Here is a 13,618-nt window from a genome sequence, read left to right as displayed (position 1 = left end):
GGTCTTTTTTTGTAGTTTAGCTATTTAGATTTCATTATAAGAACCTATTCATTATATCTGAAAATATACTAATTATTGTAACATGATACAGCTGCATGCAAAGTAAACTTAGTTATACTATAGATTATGTTTAAGATCTAGTTCCTATAATCTTTGATTGGAAAGTATCAATATATTTAAGTATTTTTCAAAAATAATTATATAAATATATCTTTAATCTTCCCAAATATTCACATGCAAACTTTAACATATTGTGATTAATGTTCAGGTTTCAGATTTGTAGTAATAATTGTACATTGATTTAATTGTTAAATTTGATTAAAATCTTTGTTTTTCTTGGAAATTTATACATGTAATTGTTTAATATTATAGTTAGAAGCTCCTGTTCCTTTACTAATTTGAACTCATCTTGATGATTCACTGAAAATGGGGAGGAAAAATTTATCATATACCAGTTTTATTCAAATAGCTGCGGCTACTATTTTAAACTGCATATTTCCTGCGTGGTTAACATTCAAGGGCGGTCATTGTTTCCTTTGCACGTACTCACTTGATGTTCGTTATTAATAAAATATTTAAATATTCATATTTATAGTAGATGTGGTTATAATTCAAGTAAAACCTGTATTGTTTACATGTACATGATGGCGAGCAGTATGCAATTCATGAGTAGTAAAATTTTATGTGATGTTTAAACCCATAGTTTGTAAATTTTATTAAGCTGTAACTAAATCAAAGTATCTCTATAATGAAAGTGATTATTACATTTTCGTTCTTTCGTTTATTTCATCAATACTGTAGAATACAGTATAGAAAAACTAAACCACTAACTGCGTATTATTGTGTAATGTTTTCTATTACATTATGAAATAAAATAGTGTGCAGATCATTTCAGGTATCTTGACCAGGTGATGCTCAGTACTCGGGGCACTGTAAGTTTCCAAATCCAAAAGCCTATTTTTTTAGTAATGCCCAGTGACCATGTCAAAGATTCAATGAAAACAATCCGTTTCCCTGCTACTGTACATTTGTACAGCTTGACCAAGAAACACACTGTACTATTAATTATTATTATTATTGTTTTTTTTACTTAACTTTTCCTGATCTACTTCTCGTGAGAAGAAGAATCTTTAATGAAAGTAGTTTTAAAAATTGCAATGCTAAACAATTGGGAAGTGATCGAACGATCAAAATCTTTTTAAAATAATAATTTTAAACGGCATTAATCCAGAAATACAGTATTTGTTGTTTTAAAATTGTAACGGATCGAATTCGTACAATATAAATTGCATAAAATCTAGTAGTAAAGAAATGAGCTTAATGATGTAATCTTAATAAATCATTCATTCAATAAGAGAGTGCTTCTATTAACATTATGCATTGATAATGTACAGGGTGGTCCAAAAGTCAGTTGACTGATATCTATCTTATGATTATTTTAAGAATACTTAAAACTAGTTTGGAACAGCTGCATATTATTGNAATTTATTGAAGGAACTAACTATAGCGGGGTAGTTTTTCATTACGTCCCAACCCAGTGACGAAGTGCCACCTTGTGGACAAAATATTAATTTACCATTACGATATTTTTCAATTTAACAATAATAATAATAATAAATAAATAAATTTAAATTAAAAAAAATTATTAGAAAATATTAATTAAAAAGTTTTAAAAGTAAATTTACAAAAAAAAATTACGCAAATTTCGAGCGGTAGATGGCGTTTAACGATCCATCTTTGTTTATCGTTTTTGAAGTTGTAATGGCGTGTATTTTCTTATAACGTTATCAATGCCGAGAGAGAGGAGGCCACCCACGAAATTTAAAGGTAAAGCATTAAATTTCAATGCAATTTCGATTATAATTACCGCAATTGCGTTTAAAAGTATTCGTATTGTTAAAGGTAGTGTTAACTCTAGTCTCTCCACGTGGTTTTGCTGTTATTAACGAAATATGTCAGTTTCACAAAACGAACGGAAAATTTCTAATTATTCTGTGATTTGAAAGTGAATAAATGCTCCGAGGACGTCGTTTCAGATATAAAATAACCCAATATATGACGTTGATTGGTATAAAAGGTTATGGAAAATTGCCATCCTTTCGGCAATGATTAATGGAGTGATTTAAGATTTATCCAAACAAATAAATGGAGTATCGTATATAAATAGTTGTTTGGTCGTACTTGACATAAAATTATAAAAAGCAGAAGTGTGTCAATGTCTAGTTTTGAAAGATGTTCCAAGTTTACTTTTTATTCCAAGTCATTTTTCTTTGTTTTTCAGTATTATTTTTGGTTTAATACGAAATTACACTTTTATTTTTAATAACCAGACATCAAATGTAATAATTTTGTAATTTCTGAAGATATTAGCATAGAAGAAATTATCTTTTCTTATTTAGATACGTAAATATGTCTTATATGGCATATTTCGGTGGCTCCTGTGCGTATAGGTATTATAAATTCAGTTATGTGTTAATTAAGGCAAAACATTAAAACACTGAGATGCGTACTGTAAGTCCTAGTTTGTTCTGGGACAATCCCGGATTTCTCCTGTTTTTAATCCTCGAAAGACTGTTCTATTTACGTCTTCTAATACAAAATAACCAATTCGTAGGTTGATATATAAATGACTTTTAAAAAATAATTAAGTTTAGCTATTTTTAGATCTGTTTTTCGCTCTTAAAATCCGTTTCGGGTTTGGTGACGAACGATGTGGTCGCACTATATATAATAGGCACCTATTTCCTTTGTTATGAAAGATCTAATAGCAACAAAATTGACAGATGTCGTAAGGGATAGGGAATAACCCTCCAACCTGAACTAATTGTAAAAAAGTTACGAAGATTTAAAATGTGTCGAAATCTAAATGCGGAAAATCCTCGTTAGTTTGAAATTCGGGCGATGAAATATTCGAGACTGAAAGATTTGCATATTTCTGTACAATATGCCAAATGATATCGTGTAACTGGTATAATTTATTGAGCAAATGGAATACGGCTACCTACTTATACAGAATGCTATTTTCATTAAATAATAATGATGATAAACTGCTGGTAAACAATACGTCCGGTGAGAACCTCACGGGTCTCCAGATAGGTCTTATAAAAAGTAAAGTGGATTTCCTCAATGTAGCCCAAATTATTTTTAAAGTGGCTCAAAATGTAGTAGCCTAGAGCCATACAAATATCTGTCTCCTATTGGTAGCCCAATCTTGCAATCCCAAAACCCAGCCGTATTTTATCAAATATGAGAAAAAAAGGAGGATAGTCCATATACAAGGTGACACCTGAAAATGTGCTACTATAAAAACAAAGCCGTATGACCAGATTAGAGCTGTTCTTGGTCTATTCTCTTTTAGGCACTTTGAGTTAACATGCGCATATCACAGTTCAGACGGAATTTTCACTTCGAATTATGAAGTAGCTGTATTTCGAATTAATCAAATTCCTCAATGTGTAAATCTCTATATCTTCGGTTGGAACAAAAGTACAGTTATGAACTAATGGGATTTTGAACTATCCAAGTTCGAATTAATGAGGATTCCTGTATCATTATAGTGAGATGATACCATAGTACTGTGGTTCCCAACTTATTTTTTTCGTGGAACCATTTTTATCAAGACAAAAAGTCTTGAAACCTAACAGTTTTTACTGATTAAAAGTAAATATCAGATTAAAAATCAAATGTAATTTCTTTGACATGCAAAACAAGAGATTCATAATGGAAAAACATTAATAATCTACACTCGAGAACCTTTATAACACAGTAATTGTTAAAATTTTGCTGTTACTAACATTTTCAACCCCAACCTCGGTCTTCATCAGGTTCAACCAGTAAGATTTGAACATGGAACAACTTACACACACAGACAACCTTTAACTCTATACGTTACCATAGTGATAGAAATATTTCCACCCATAGACAATAAATAATAAGTATAACTAATGATATATAAAGAGGTTGCTAAATGCTAATGTTGCCCATTCCTTTCGTAACAGTATCTCCATGCATAGAAAATCTTATTGGCATCCTTTGAATTAATGCAGTTGCTAGCTATGCCGGTTTTGTAGATTTCCAATATCTCCAGATTTTGCAGGTGTTCAATCTGATGTGACCATCTAACCAACTTTGCTTCGTGGAGGTCTGCTTGTATGTTGGGGTCTGTGGTGTAGGTAGACAGGGCGGTGGTATATCTCTTCTTGGCGATGTCATACCTGTGCTCCTGTACTCTTGCATAATGAGTGCTTCATGGACCCGATGTATATTAAATAACTTTGGAATCTGTGGTCTCCGAGGGGAAATGGTGTAGATACCCAGGGCATGACTTTCATTGGCCGTATCTTTGTCATTGCGCAGTAGCCCATACACCATGTTGGATCTTCTACAGGCAATCTTTGTGCCCATACAGACAGCAATTTCTTTATATATGGAACTTAGATGCTGGTTATATTCTACTACCATGCGTGATTGGTTAATGTTGTGATCCTGTATTCCGTTGGGTGTTACTTGTGAGTTGGATATGTTGCATGCAGCTTGCTGGATGGAGTATGCATGTGCTAAGTTACATATCAGGCCTCTAACATATATGTGTTTTACTGCTGTGTGTTCAATGTGCTTCCACTCTGCTACCATTTCTTCCCAGCTGTTCTGGTACATGTGTGCCCGTCTTGTTAGTGCACAAAAGAGTGATTTTATAAGAAAACTGGTCTGCCAAGTTTGCTGGAATAAATAATGGTACATAGCACAGTTTGTAGTAGATTCTAGTTACCATTTGGCTCACATTGAGATGAATATTGATATCAAGGAAATGAGCACTTGTGCCATTTTTCTGATCTAGCTTGATGGTAAGGCCACATGGGTTGTTATTCATGTAGCTTACAAAATGGGCTCAGTCTTTCATAGAATAAATATGTCATCAACATACCTCCTGTAAACCAGAATGTTTGATAGGAATAGAGGTGCGACTTTTTGTTCCAATTGCCGAACTACCAACTTGCATAAATCCTGAGAGGGGGCTGCCCATAGGTATGCCCCGTTTTTGTATGTATTGTTATCGAAGCAGAAGAATGATGTATAACACAACATATGCACTAGCTCTAACACATGCTTATATTGCACATTTGCCCTGGAGGCACTTAGTAACATATCCCTAAGCGCACAGAAGCATGGTTGTATTTTTATCGAAGGGTATAGGGAGGTTGCGGTCAAAAATGTTAGTAATCATTAAAATTTTGCTGTTACTGTGTTATAAAGGTTCTCGAGTGTAGATTCTCATTTCCAGTAACTCAATAATAATGGTTTTCTTTAAAAAACTTCTAATTACCAGTTTAGTTTAATTTATTATCTTCACATTAATTAATTTTTGGAGATGATTTCTTCAGTGGATGTGGTGGGAGAATTTAATGTACAGTAGAGCATCGATTATCCGAATCAATTGGGGAATGGGGTTGTTCGGATAACCGATTATGTGTGAAAAAATATTATAACCTATTCCATGTTGAAATTCGTTCAAATCCTGGCACGTCCTTAAGTACCCTCTCATGGTTGCACCAGTGCTGCCAGCTAAAACACGCACACCAACAAAAATAATATTAGAGTAGCCCAAGACAGTCAAAGATTGCAGCGCCACAGCACTAGTGGAAATTTAAATTTGCCGACTGGAAAGCTTTCGGTTAGTTGACATTTCAGTTGATTGCGATGCTCTACTGTATTTGATTCTTTTCTTTCCTCTCTTTTTTCTTTTTTGTGAATTGCTAAACGAACACCCGAGTATTGAAATATTACTACTCCCTGGACACAATCTCTCTGATAGGAATATTTTTTAAATGTTGAATACCTGATTCAATTCTCAAACCAATAGACTGTATGGATTTTATTTTCCACAAATGCGAGCCATGCAAAGTTGTGTACGGGTAACCTTTTCTATAATTTTTGAAACCCTATTTAAATAAATTTTTCGTACATATTTTAAACATAGTTCAAAAACTACTTTTATTGCTGGAATTCTAGTTTCCAGAACACAAATTCTTCTTTATTCGATGTTTAATGTATAAAATAAAAAAAAATTTTTACGTTTCTCAAACCAGTTTAACTTGTATAGCCTAAGTAACCAGTACTAATGACATCAGGTAGATTATAATTTTACGAGAAGTTAAACTTTCATTAAATAAAAAATATTGCTGAATTAACAAGAATGCCAAAAATTCAGCAAATTACTTGCTGGAATTTTTGTGTTCTTGCCATTAATTTCTATAAACACATCTAGTTTCTCTTACGATATTGCTGAATTATTTAAAAAGAAATCATTTTAAGTAGTTAAAGTATAGATATGATGACAAATAAGCTATATAATTCACTAACAGTAATTCAAATCTTAAAGTTTAATTATATTTAATTTGGTTAATTAACATACATAAATTAGATGCACTACTTATACTTTAGCTGCTTTCTGATGATCTAGAACAGTGGTTCCCAATTAGTTTTTCCTGCGTACCACTTCAAGAAAGAGCTTAAACTCGCATACCCCTTATATCAGAAATTCATATTAATCCATGCTAATATTATAAATTCGAAAGTAATTCTGTCTGTCTGTCACCTTTTCACGTCTAAACCACTGAACAGGTTTTAATAAAATTTGGCACAGGAGATAGCTTACATGTTGGAGATGGACATGGGCTACATTTTACTGCGAGAAAATATATTACTCCCACGAGAAAATTCGATATAGTGCGGGCGAAGCCATGGGTAGACAGCTAGTGATAAATAGAATAAGTTTTTTTTACATTTATTACCTTTAAAATACAATTCTAATAATAATGAAAATAACATAAGGTTATTTAATTTTAATGTGACAAATGTGTACGATTTTCTTTGCACAACTTTGNTTTTTTTTTACATTTATTACCTTTAAAATACAATTCTAATAATAATGAAAATAACATAAGGTTATTTAATTTTAATGTGACAAATGTGTACGATTTTCTTTGCGCAACTTTGTAAAATCTGGTTGCTTTTTGGTCAGCTTCAGTCTCGAGTCATCTTCGAGTTGAAGTCGATGATGATGATGATTAGTTTTCATGTTTGTCATGGCCGAAAATCCGTTCTTGCAGAGATATGTTGTGCAAAACTGTAGTAAATATTTTATTGCTGCTTTGTTGACATGATGATAATGATAATTGTACAATTTTTGTTTCTTGCACAAGAATTTCATTTAGATATTGTCACAAATGCATTTTTTTGATGAAATTTCGAGAATATTTTTAGTTATAAATAAACGAATTTGTGCATTCGACATCATGTTGTAAATTGCCGAATTTTTGATGGTTCACCCATTTTTTTTTTTTTTTTTTTTTGATTGCTTCATCTCATGCATTTAAATTTTAAATTGACCAATTTTAGATTGCTGCGCGTACCCCAAAATTGCATGAAGGGGTACGCGTATCACTAATTGGGAACCATTGATCTAGAATTTTGAAACATGCTGGCTTTTATGCTTTGAAAGTGTAGTCGGATAAGATAGCGGAGGTGGTTTCGACGTTATGGAAAATATCACTCAATCATTTTATATTCATCTAACTCAAATGTACGAGATATTGACATGATCTAATCTGTTTATTACTAAGCCAACAAAAATATGCCAGATTTGGCATCGTTAATTTGTATTTGTAAATAATTTTGCACCTTAATTTTACCAAATAAAGCAGGTGATTATAATTAAAGTCCCTCTATTCAGTGTCGTCTAGAGAGATGTTTAACAGTCCAAATACATGTTATGGTGACATTTCAGGACAATTGCATTAAAAAAATAATTTTTTTGTACCAGAGGATCAATAATGATTGCTTTCAGGTTTTATACCTTCAGAATGGGACTCACATTGAGCAGTATTCCCTGCATAGCTAAAGTCTCTATATCTTGAGCATCTTGTATAAATAAAATATTAGTTGCTTGTAGCTCCAAGTATCGGTGGTAAGTTTTGTCTTTTCAGGATGTTCATAACATATTTCTGTAGTGTCATTGCATCAAATTTGGTTGATTCGAACTGCTGTTGAATATCTGTCTAGTGAGCAACCCACAGCTCTCAAAGTTCCGATTTGCAGCCTCTGAGGTTTTGTCAATTTTATTTTCTTGTCTGTCTAGTGCCTCTACATAACCTGATCGAATATTCTTTGTCATGAATATCGGCTTAAAACTAAACTTATATAATTTATTCTCATTTTTTAGCTGGATATTATTTTTATAGCTAGTGTAATAGAGCTTATCAAATATACTCAGTGTGCTTAAAAGCCTGCAACTCATAAGAAAAATGCATACGGCCCAATGGATGTTATGCCTGCGTCTAGAAAAGTTTGCTCATCACTGACTTACCTATACAGCATTGAATAAGGATACTTTAATTATTATGATCATAACATCGCAAATATTTTGAATTAATTTTTTTATTATTTAAATCTCATTGTGAAGAGTGTCTCGCAAGCACATATTAATTTTTATATGAAAATCTCATATACACATTCTAGAGGCCTATATGATGATGGTAACCAGTATTGATGCTAAGATTTTCATTTTGGGGGGTAGAGGTGGGGTGGGTGTTATCTGCACCTCATATCATCAAACAAACTCATTTTTAAAATTTAGTAATCAATTTTTAAGTAAAACACATAAACAGAACATGTAATTACTTGGCAAACATCACTTCATATGTAAAGAAATCCCTAATAATGGTCAGTATAGACAGACTTTAAATTATTTCAGGATGGGCTGATGCCCAACCTGAAATAATTTATTTATTCTCACCCACCCTAATGCCATCCATGTTAGTAACCAAATTTATAAAGTACACATAAGGATTGTGCTTGTTTACAAACAAGTATATTTGTATAGCACAATTTACATTTAAGAAAACATTTTTCATTTATTGTTAGCCAGATTAGCTCTAAAAAATGTTTGTAATTAAATGGGATTCAACAGAAATCTTAAAAGTAAATCAAACAATAACTATTTTCCAGGAAAGACTTGCCAGTCGTCTAATAAATTCCTATTCTTGAATGTAAATGCTTATATGCACTCTAGAGGTAACTATTTTACTCTAATCTAGATACTTTTATTTTGTTAATATTTAACTATTTATTTATTAATTTGATTAAATACATACACTTACTGGCCAATGAATTGGAAACAGCAGTTTAATATTTTATTGGACCACCGTTAGTGCAAATTACATCAGTTACTTGATTTGATATGGATCCTACAAGGTGCTGAAGTGCTAAGTCCACCAGACATTCACTAGACTTTCCTTTAGTTCGCATAGATTTGACGGAAGTGGATTTTGCTGGGATATGTCATTCTAATACGTCCCATATGTTCTCGACAGAGTTAAGAACTGGGCTCTGTGGTGGCCAGGGTGGGTGGCAAAAGTCATATTCATGCTCGCTGAACAATTCTTGCACGATGGACAGTAGTGTTGTCATCAATGGAAGAGCTATCACATCCAGGGGGGGAAAAATGCAACATTGTTGCCGATCAAGTTCATCCTGCAATGTTCAGGTACTCGTTGGAAGTCACCCAACCTTCCAGGAATATCAGTGGACCAGTTCCGTCTCAACTGAACATGCCCCATATCATAACACCTCCACCAGAACCTTGAGTCGTGTTAATGAGGCAAGCAGGGTCCATTACTTCATGAAGCTCCCTTCAAACCCTCTGTCTACCATCAGTACAGAATAAGGTGTACCGTGATTTGTCTAATCCAGTGTTTCAGTGGGGGTGATATTGCCCCCATGTGGGCGTTTTTCCATGTTGAGGGAGCGATTAGTAACAATTTATATTTTGGGGCAAAAAACAATTTTCTGGGTGATATAGTAAAACATTATATTAATAATAATTAGATATTTTGTTCGTTATATCGTACAATAATTAAACAAACAACATTATACTAGTCACTAGTCTATTCGATGCAGTACGAATTTGGCATTAGCCTTGGCCCTTGGCATCAGAATTTTGTAGTGAAGGGGTGATACTATGTAACGGTTTTATTGAAGGGGGCGACTATTTATTAGAGGTTGAGAAACACTGGTCTAATCACACTACTTTTTTCCAGTCCAATCACGGTGCTCTTGGCACCACTGTAGACGAACTTTCCAGTTCTTTGTAGAAATCAGTAGTTTTCATATAGGCCTGCAACTGTTCATACCGATTCTTTTCGGTTCCCTGCACATAGTTTGGGTAGATATGAGTTGGGGACAGGAGTCATTAAATTCTTCTGTCAATTGCTTCACAGAGGAAGTCCTTTTTTCCACATTAGCCTTTTCAGATTTAAGTTAGTCGCATTCCCGATTAACTGTTTCAGAGCCACAGTTACTTGTTTTAGACATCAGCTACGGGTTATTTTTCCACCAATTGAACACACTGGTTTTTCCAAAGGTGAGATATCCTGTCAGCTCTATAGTTCTCGATATCATGGCTCAAGCAAGACAGGCACCTACAATCGGCCCTTTTTGAAACTCTGTCAAGTCCTTTGTTTTTCCCATTTTCATAAAGTTAATGGCCATACCGACCCAACAGCATTCTTAAATAGGAGATGAACACGTAACTCACATGACTCAAGTGTTTTGCATATAAGCTGCAAAATTACATTTACTTAATATTCATGGGGGTTTCTAATTCATTGGCCAGTGAGTGTATATGAAGTTTTATAATTTTTTTAAAATATTACATCCTGGAAAACAGATAATACAAAATAGCCCTGTGAACTATTGTATTGATATATATGCAGCTCAACTATGTTATAATGTGAAGCAAGTGAGAGTCCCAAGTTTCATAAGCTGAAATGTAAATTTAGTCGATATGCTATAAACAGCAGACTTGAAAAAAATATCCTAATCAGTAAATTTCTAATGTTTTGTTTTGAAATTGAGGTCGACTCCCGTGGATGTTTTAGACAGTTTCTTAGAAAGCCAGCCGAGCTTGAAAGCCTACCGCTTGTACACTGGATATGTGCATACAACTTCCCATTTGTTATGCTGTCCATAGACAAAATATTTTGATGATGCATGGATAATCTGCAAAACAGATAATAGAGTGTTCGGTTTATTAGTCCATTTTTTTTAATAATAGAATTATTCTAATGTTGAATTTTGTGAACATTATCTTTTAATGCAATCTTATCTAATCTCAACAAAGTTTAAAAATATATTTCTATCTCCGTTCATATATTGTTATGATATTTGGGTGCAGTGGAACTATATATTTGTCTATTTCTTCAACATTGATATGAATTCTAGGATCACTCTCGGTAATTTATTATATTCAAATGTTAGAAATATAAAATATGTTTCCAACAGTAATGATGTTTTGCACATTAACTATATTTCCTTGTGAAGAAATCATTAATTAAGTAGGATATGCAAGTTTGATTCTCATATCGTATGGGTTCATATTGCACTATATAGCATTGTGTGTGGCACGAGTGCCCTTCCCACAAGACACTCACTCGCTCTGCCGAAGTTTGATAACAATTGAAAGGAACTCTGTGGGACGTGGCATTTTATATTTTGAAATAAAAAAAGATTGAAGCTTCACGACATGTGTGATGAATTGCACAGTTTTTCATCCGGATACTCGATAACTCAAACGACTTTGTACTATGGAGACTTAATCTGAACTGTTAGAATTGTAAAATATCAAAGATTCGGCCAAATACACCAGGAACACTTTCCTGTAAGGCTCGTGTAAGGTTCTTTGAATTTTATGTCATGCAGTCAGAGGTTGTAATTCTAAATTATACCAATCTTCAACTCGTTGATACCATCCATTCCCTTGAAATAAAAAAAAAAAAAATCAAAATTAATATGAAATAAAATCTTTGACCTTAAATTTCAAGTTACTGAAATGTGATCTCAAAATTACTTTGACTTATAAAAACACAACGCATTGAGTCTAAGGGAGTTAACAGAGGAAACAGAAACCTTGTCAGTGACCCAAACCCTCACCTATGATCATCGTTTGGTCCTGCCTCCTGTTTCACGTTTGTTTCTTTTCACTCCCCCTGGGATGAGTAGCATCCACTGGTCTAATGTATGCATATTTTTTAATTATTGAATGTTTTGATTAGCTGTAAATGATAAGGTAGGTATACACTTGATGTAACTTTGAAATATTAGAGGGTAAAATTATCAAAATAGATCAAGAAAATCTTGAGATGTTATTTGATATTGATTGTATTAACTATTTATTTAACAGGAGAAACTGACAGTGGAAGTGGTGAGTTAAAAACAGCTAATCAACCTGAAAGTCCTTCAGGAAAGAAGAGACGTACGTCTGCTGCCACCACAGCTGCTCAGGTATGTAAAATTTAAATTATTATTATTATTATTGTATTTATTACTTTAATTATAAAATAAATTCAAAGTTGATGATAACTCATTGTCACTTACAAAATCTTATCCATCTTTCTTTTAATAAATTGTTAATCTTAAGGGAATGAATCAAAAATTTTAAAGAAAAAATTCTTATCCATTAAAAAATAAGTATCTTTACAGAAGTAAACAAAAAGATGCTCCGTGCTTTAATTAATGGTGCTCTTGTTAAGTATGATTTATTCCCCTAAATGAGAATTTGGATAAGAAGTCTTGTGATAGGAGTAATGTTGTTTTTACCTCTTATTCAGAGGATTTTTATTTGATGATGTCATAATAAATTACAGTATGTTAATCTGTTTTAAAGAAATAGCATGTGTGTTTCTGCTTGTGTTTTAATTTCATTAAACTGGACTATTTGTGACGTTTACTTACATACATTAGATGTTATTTTGTGAAAACTCCACTAACCCAATACTTTAAAACCAGAAAATAATTATAGCCCGATAATTCGGCAACTATTATTATTATTGCAGCCCATCCAACTCGTTACCATTTGATTATACTAAATGATCTGGTGGCAGAATTTGTTAAATTGTTATTCATATTTTGCCAGCTTGTGTATTTGAATCTTGCTTCAAACACAGATGTTTATGGCTGTCCGAGAAAGCAATTTAGCCACATATTGTGTGGCTTAGTTTAATTTTTCTCAAATTAACATTAGCCATAATAAAAACTAAATATAATTGAATTTTAAAAATTTATTATAATGTGAGATACGCAGTGGGTCAGGGGTCAATCTCGTACTGACCACTTAATCTGCACAGGCTGGTAAAGCCCGATCTCGGAGTCGTAGGATGGCTAGGAGGGCTAATCGAGTGGGGAGTGCGTAAGTAAGTCGACAGGTTTCCTCGGATAAACAGGAGACAGGTTTAACAAATAATAAAATAAATGTTTATTCTATAGCTAAAGTACAGACTATACAAATTACTGATTAGAGCTTAGATGCGGATAACATAAACTTATCTATAAGGGAGCTGTAACTATTCACTATGCCGCGTGAGAGTTTACAAAGAGAGTTAAATTGGCGGTCAGTTATACCTTCTGTCGGAGGACGGTATGCGACGATCCTTCTGGACGATGGAAGCTGGCTATCTGTCACAGGTTTATGTCTTCTACCGGACAGGATCGGACGGGAGACACTGGATTCAGACCTTCCTGAGGATCGCGCGGAGGGACGGTCGCACTGAGGGGACGATCGCCC

At 33.3% G+C, this 13,618-nt stretch overlaps 1 protein-coding gene across 6 annotated transcripts in view; it reads left to right on the top strand.

The window, feature by feature from the left end:
* The first annotated feature begins 1,616 nt into the window (after positions 1 to 1,616).
* The window catches only part of LOC111631722 (protein pygopus-like), a 24,403-nt gene continuing 12,401 nt past the window's right edge, over positions 1,617 to 13,618 (top strand). The window contains exons 1-3 of one of the 6 annotated variants that reach the window (XM_023376023.1): positions 1,617 to 1,827; positions 9,007 to 9,072; positions 12,239 to 12,339. In XM_023376023.1, coding sequence (XP_023231791.1) covers positions 1,791 to 1,827; positions 9,007 to 9,072; positions 12,239 to 12,339 — 204 coding nt within the window. In that variant the 5' untranslated portion in view covers positions 1,617 to 1,790. The remainder of the gene's footprint in view (positions 1,828 to 9,006; positions 9,073 to 12,238; positions 12,340 to 13,618) is intronic. The other 5 variants (XM_023376024.1, XM_023376025.1, XM_023376026.1 and 2 more) reach the window with 5 other exon arrangements.

The sequence above is a fragment of the Centruroides sculpturatus genome, unplaced genomic scaffold (assembly GCF_000671375.1).
Source record: "Centruroides sculpturatus isolate CEXI.00-Female unplaced genomic scaffold, Cexi_2.0 scaffold756, whole genome shotgun sequence".
Taxonomy (NCBI): Eukaryota; Metazoa; Arthropoda; class Arachnida; order Scorpiones; family Buthidae; genus Centruroides; species Centruroides sculpturatus.
This window is presented reverse-complemented; position numbering and strand designations above follow the sequence as displayed.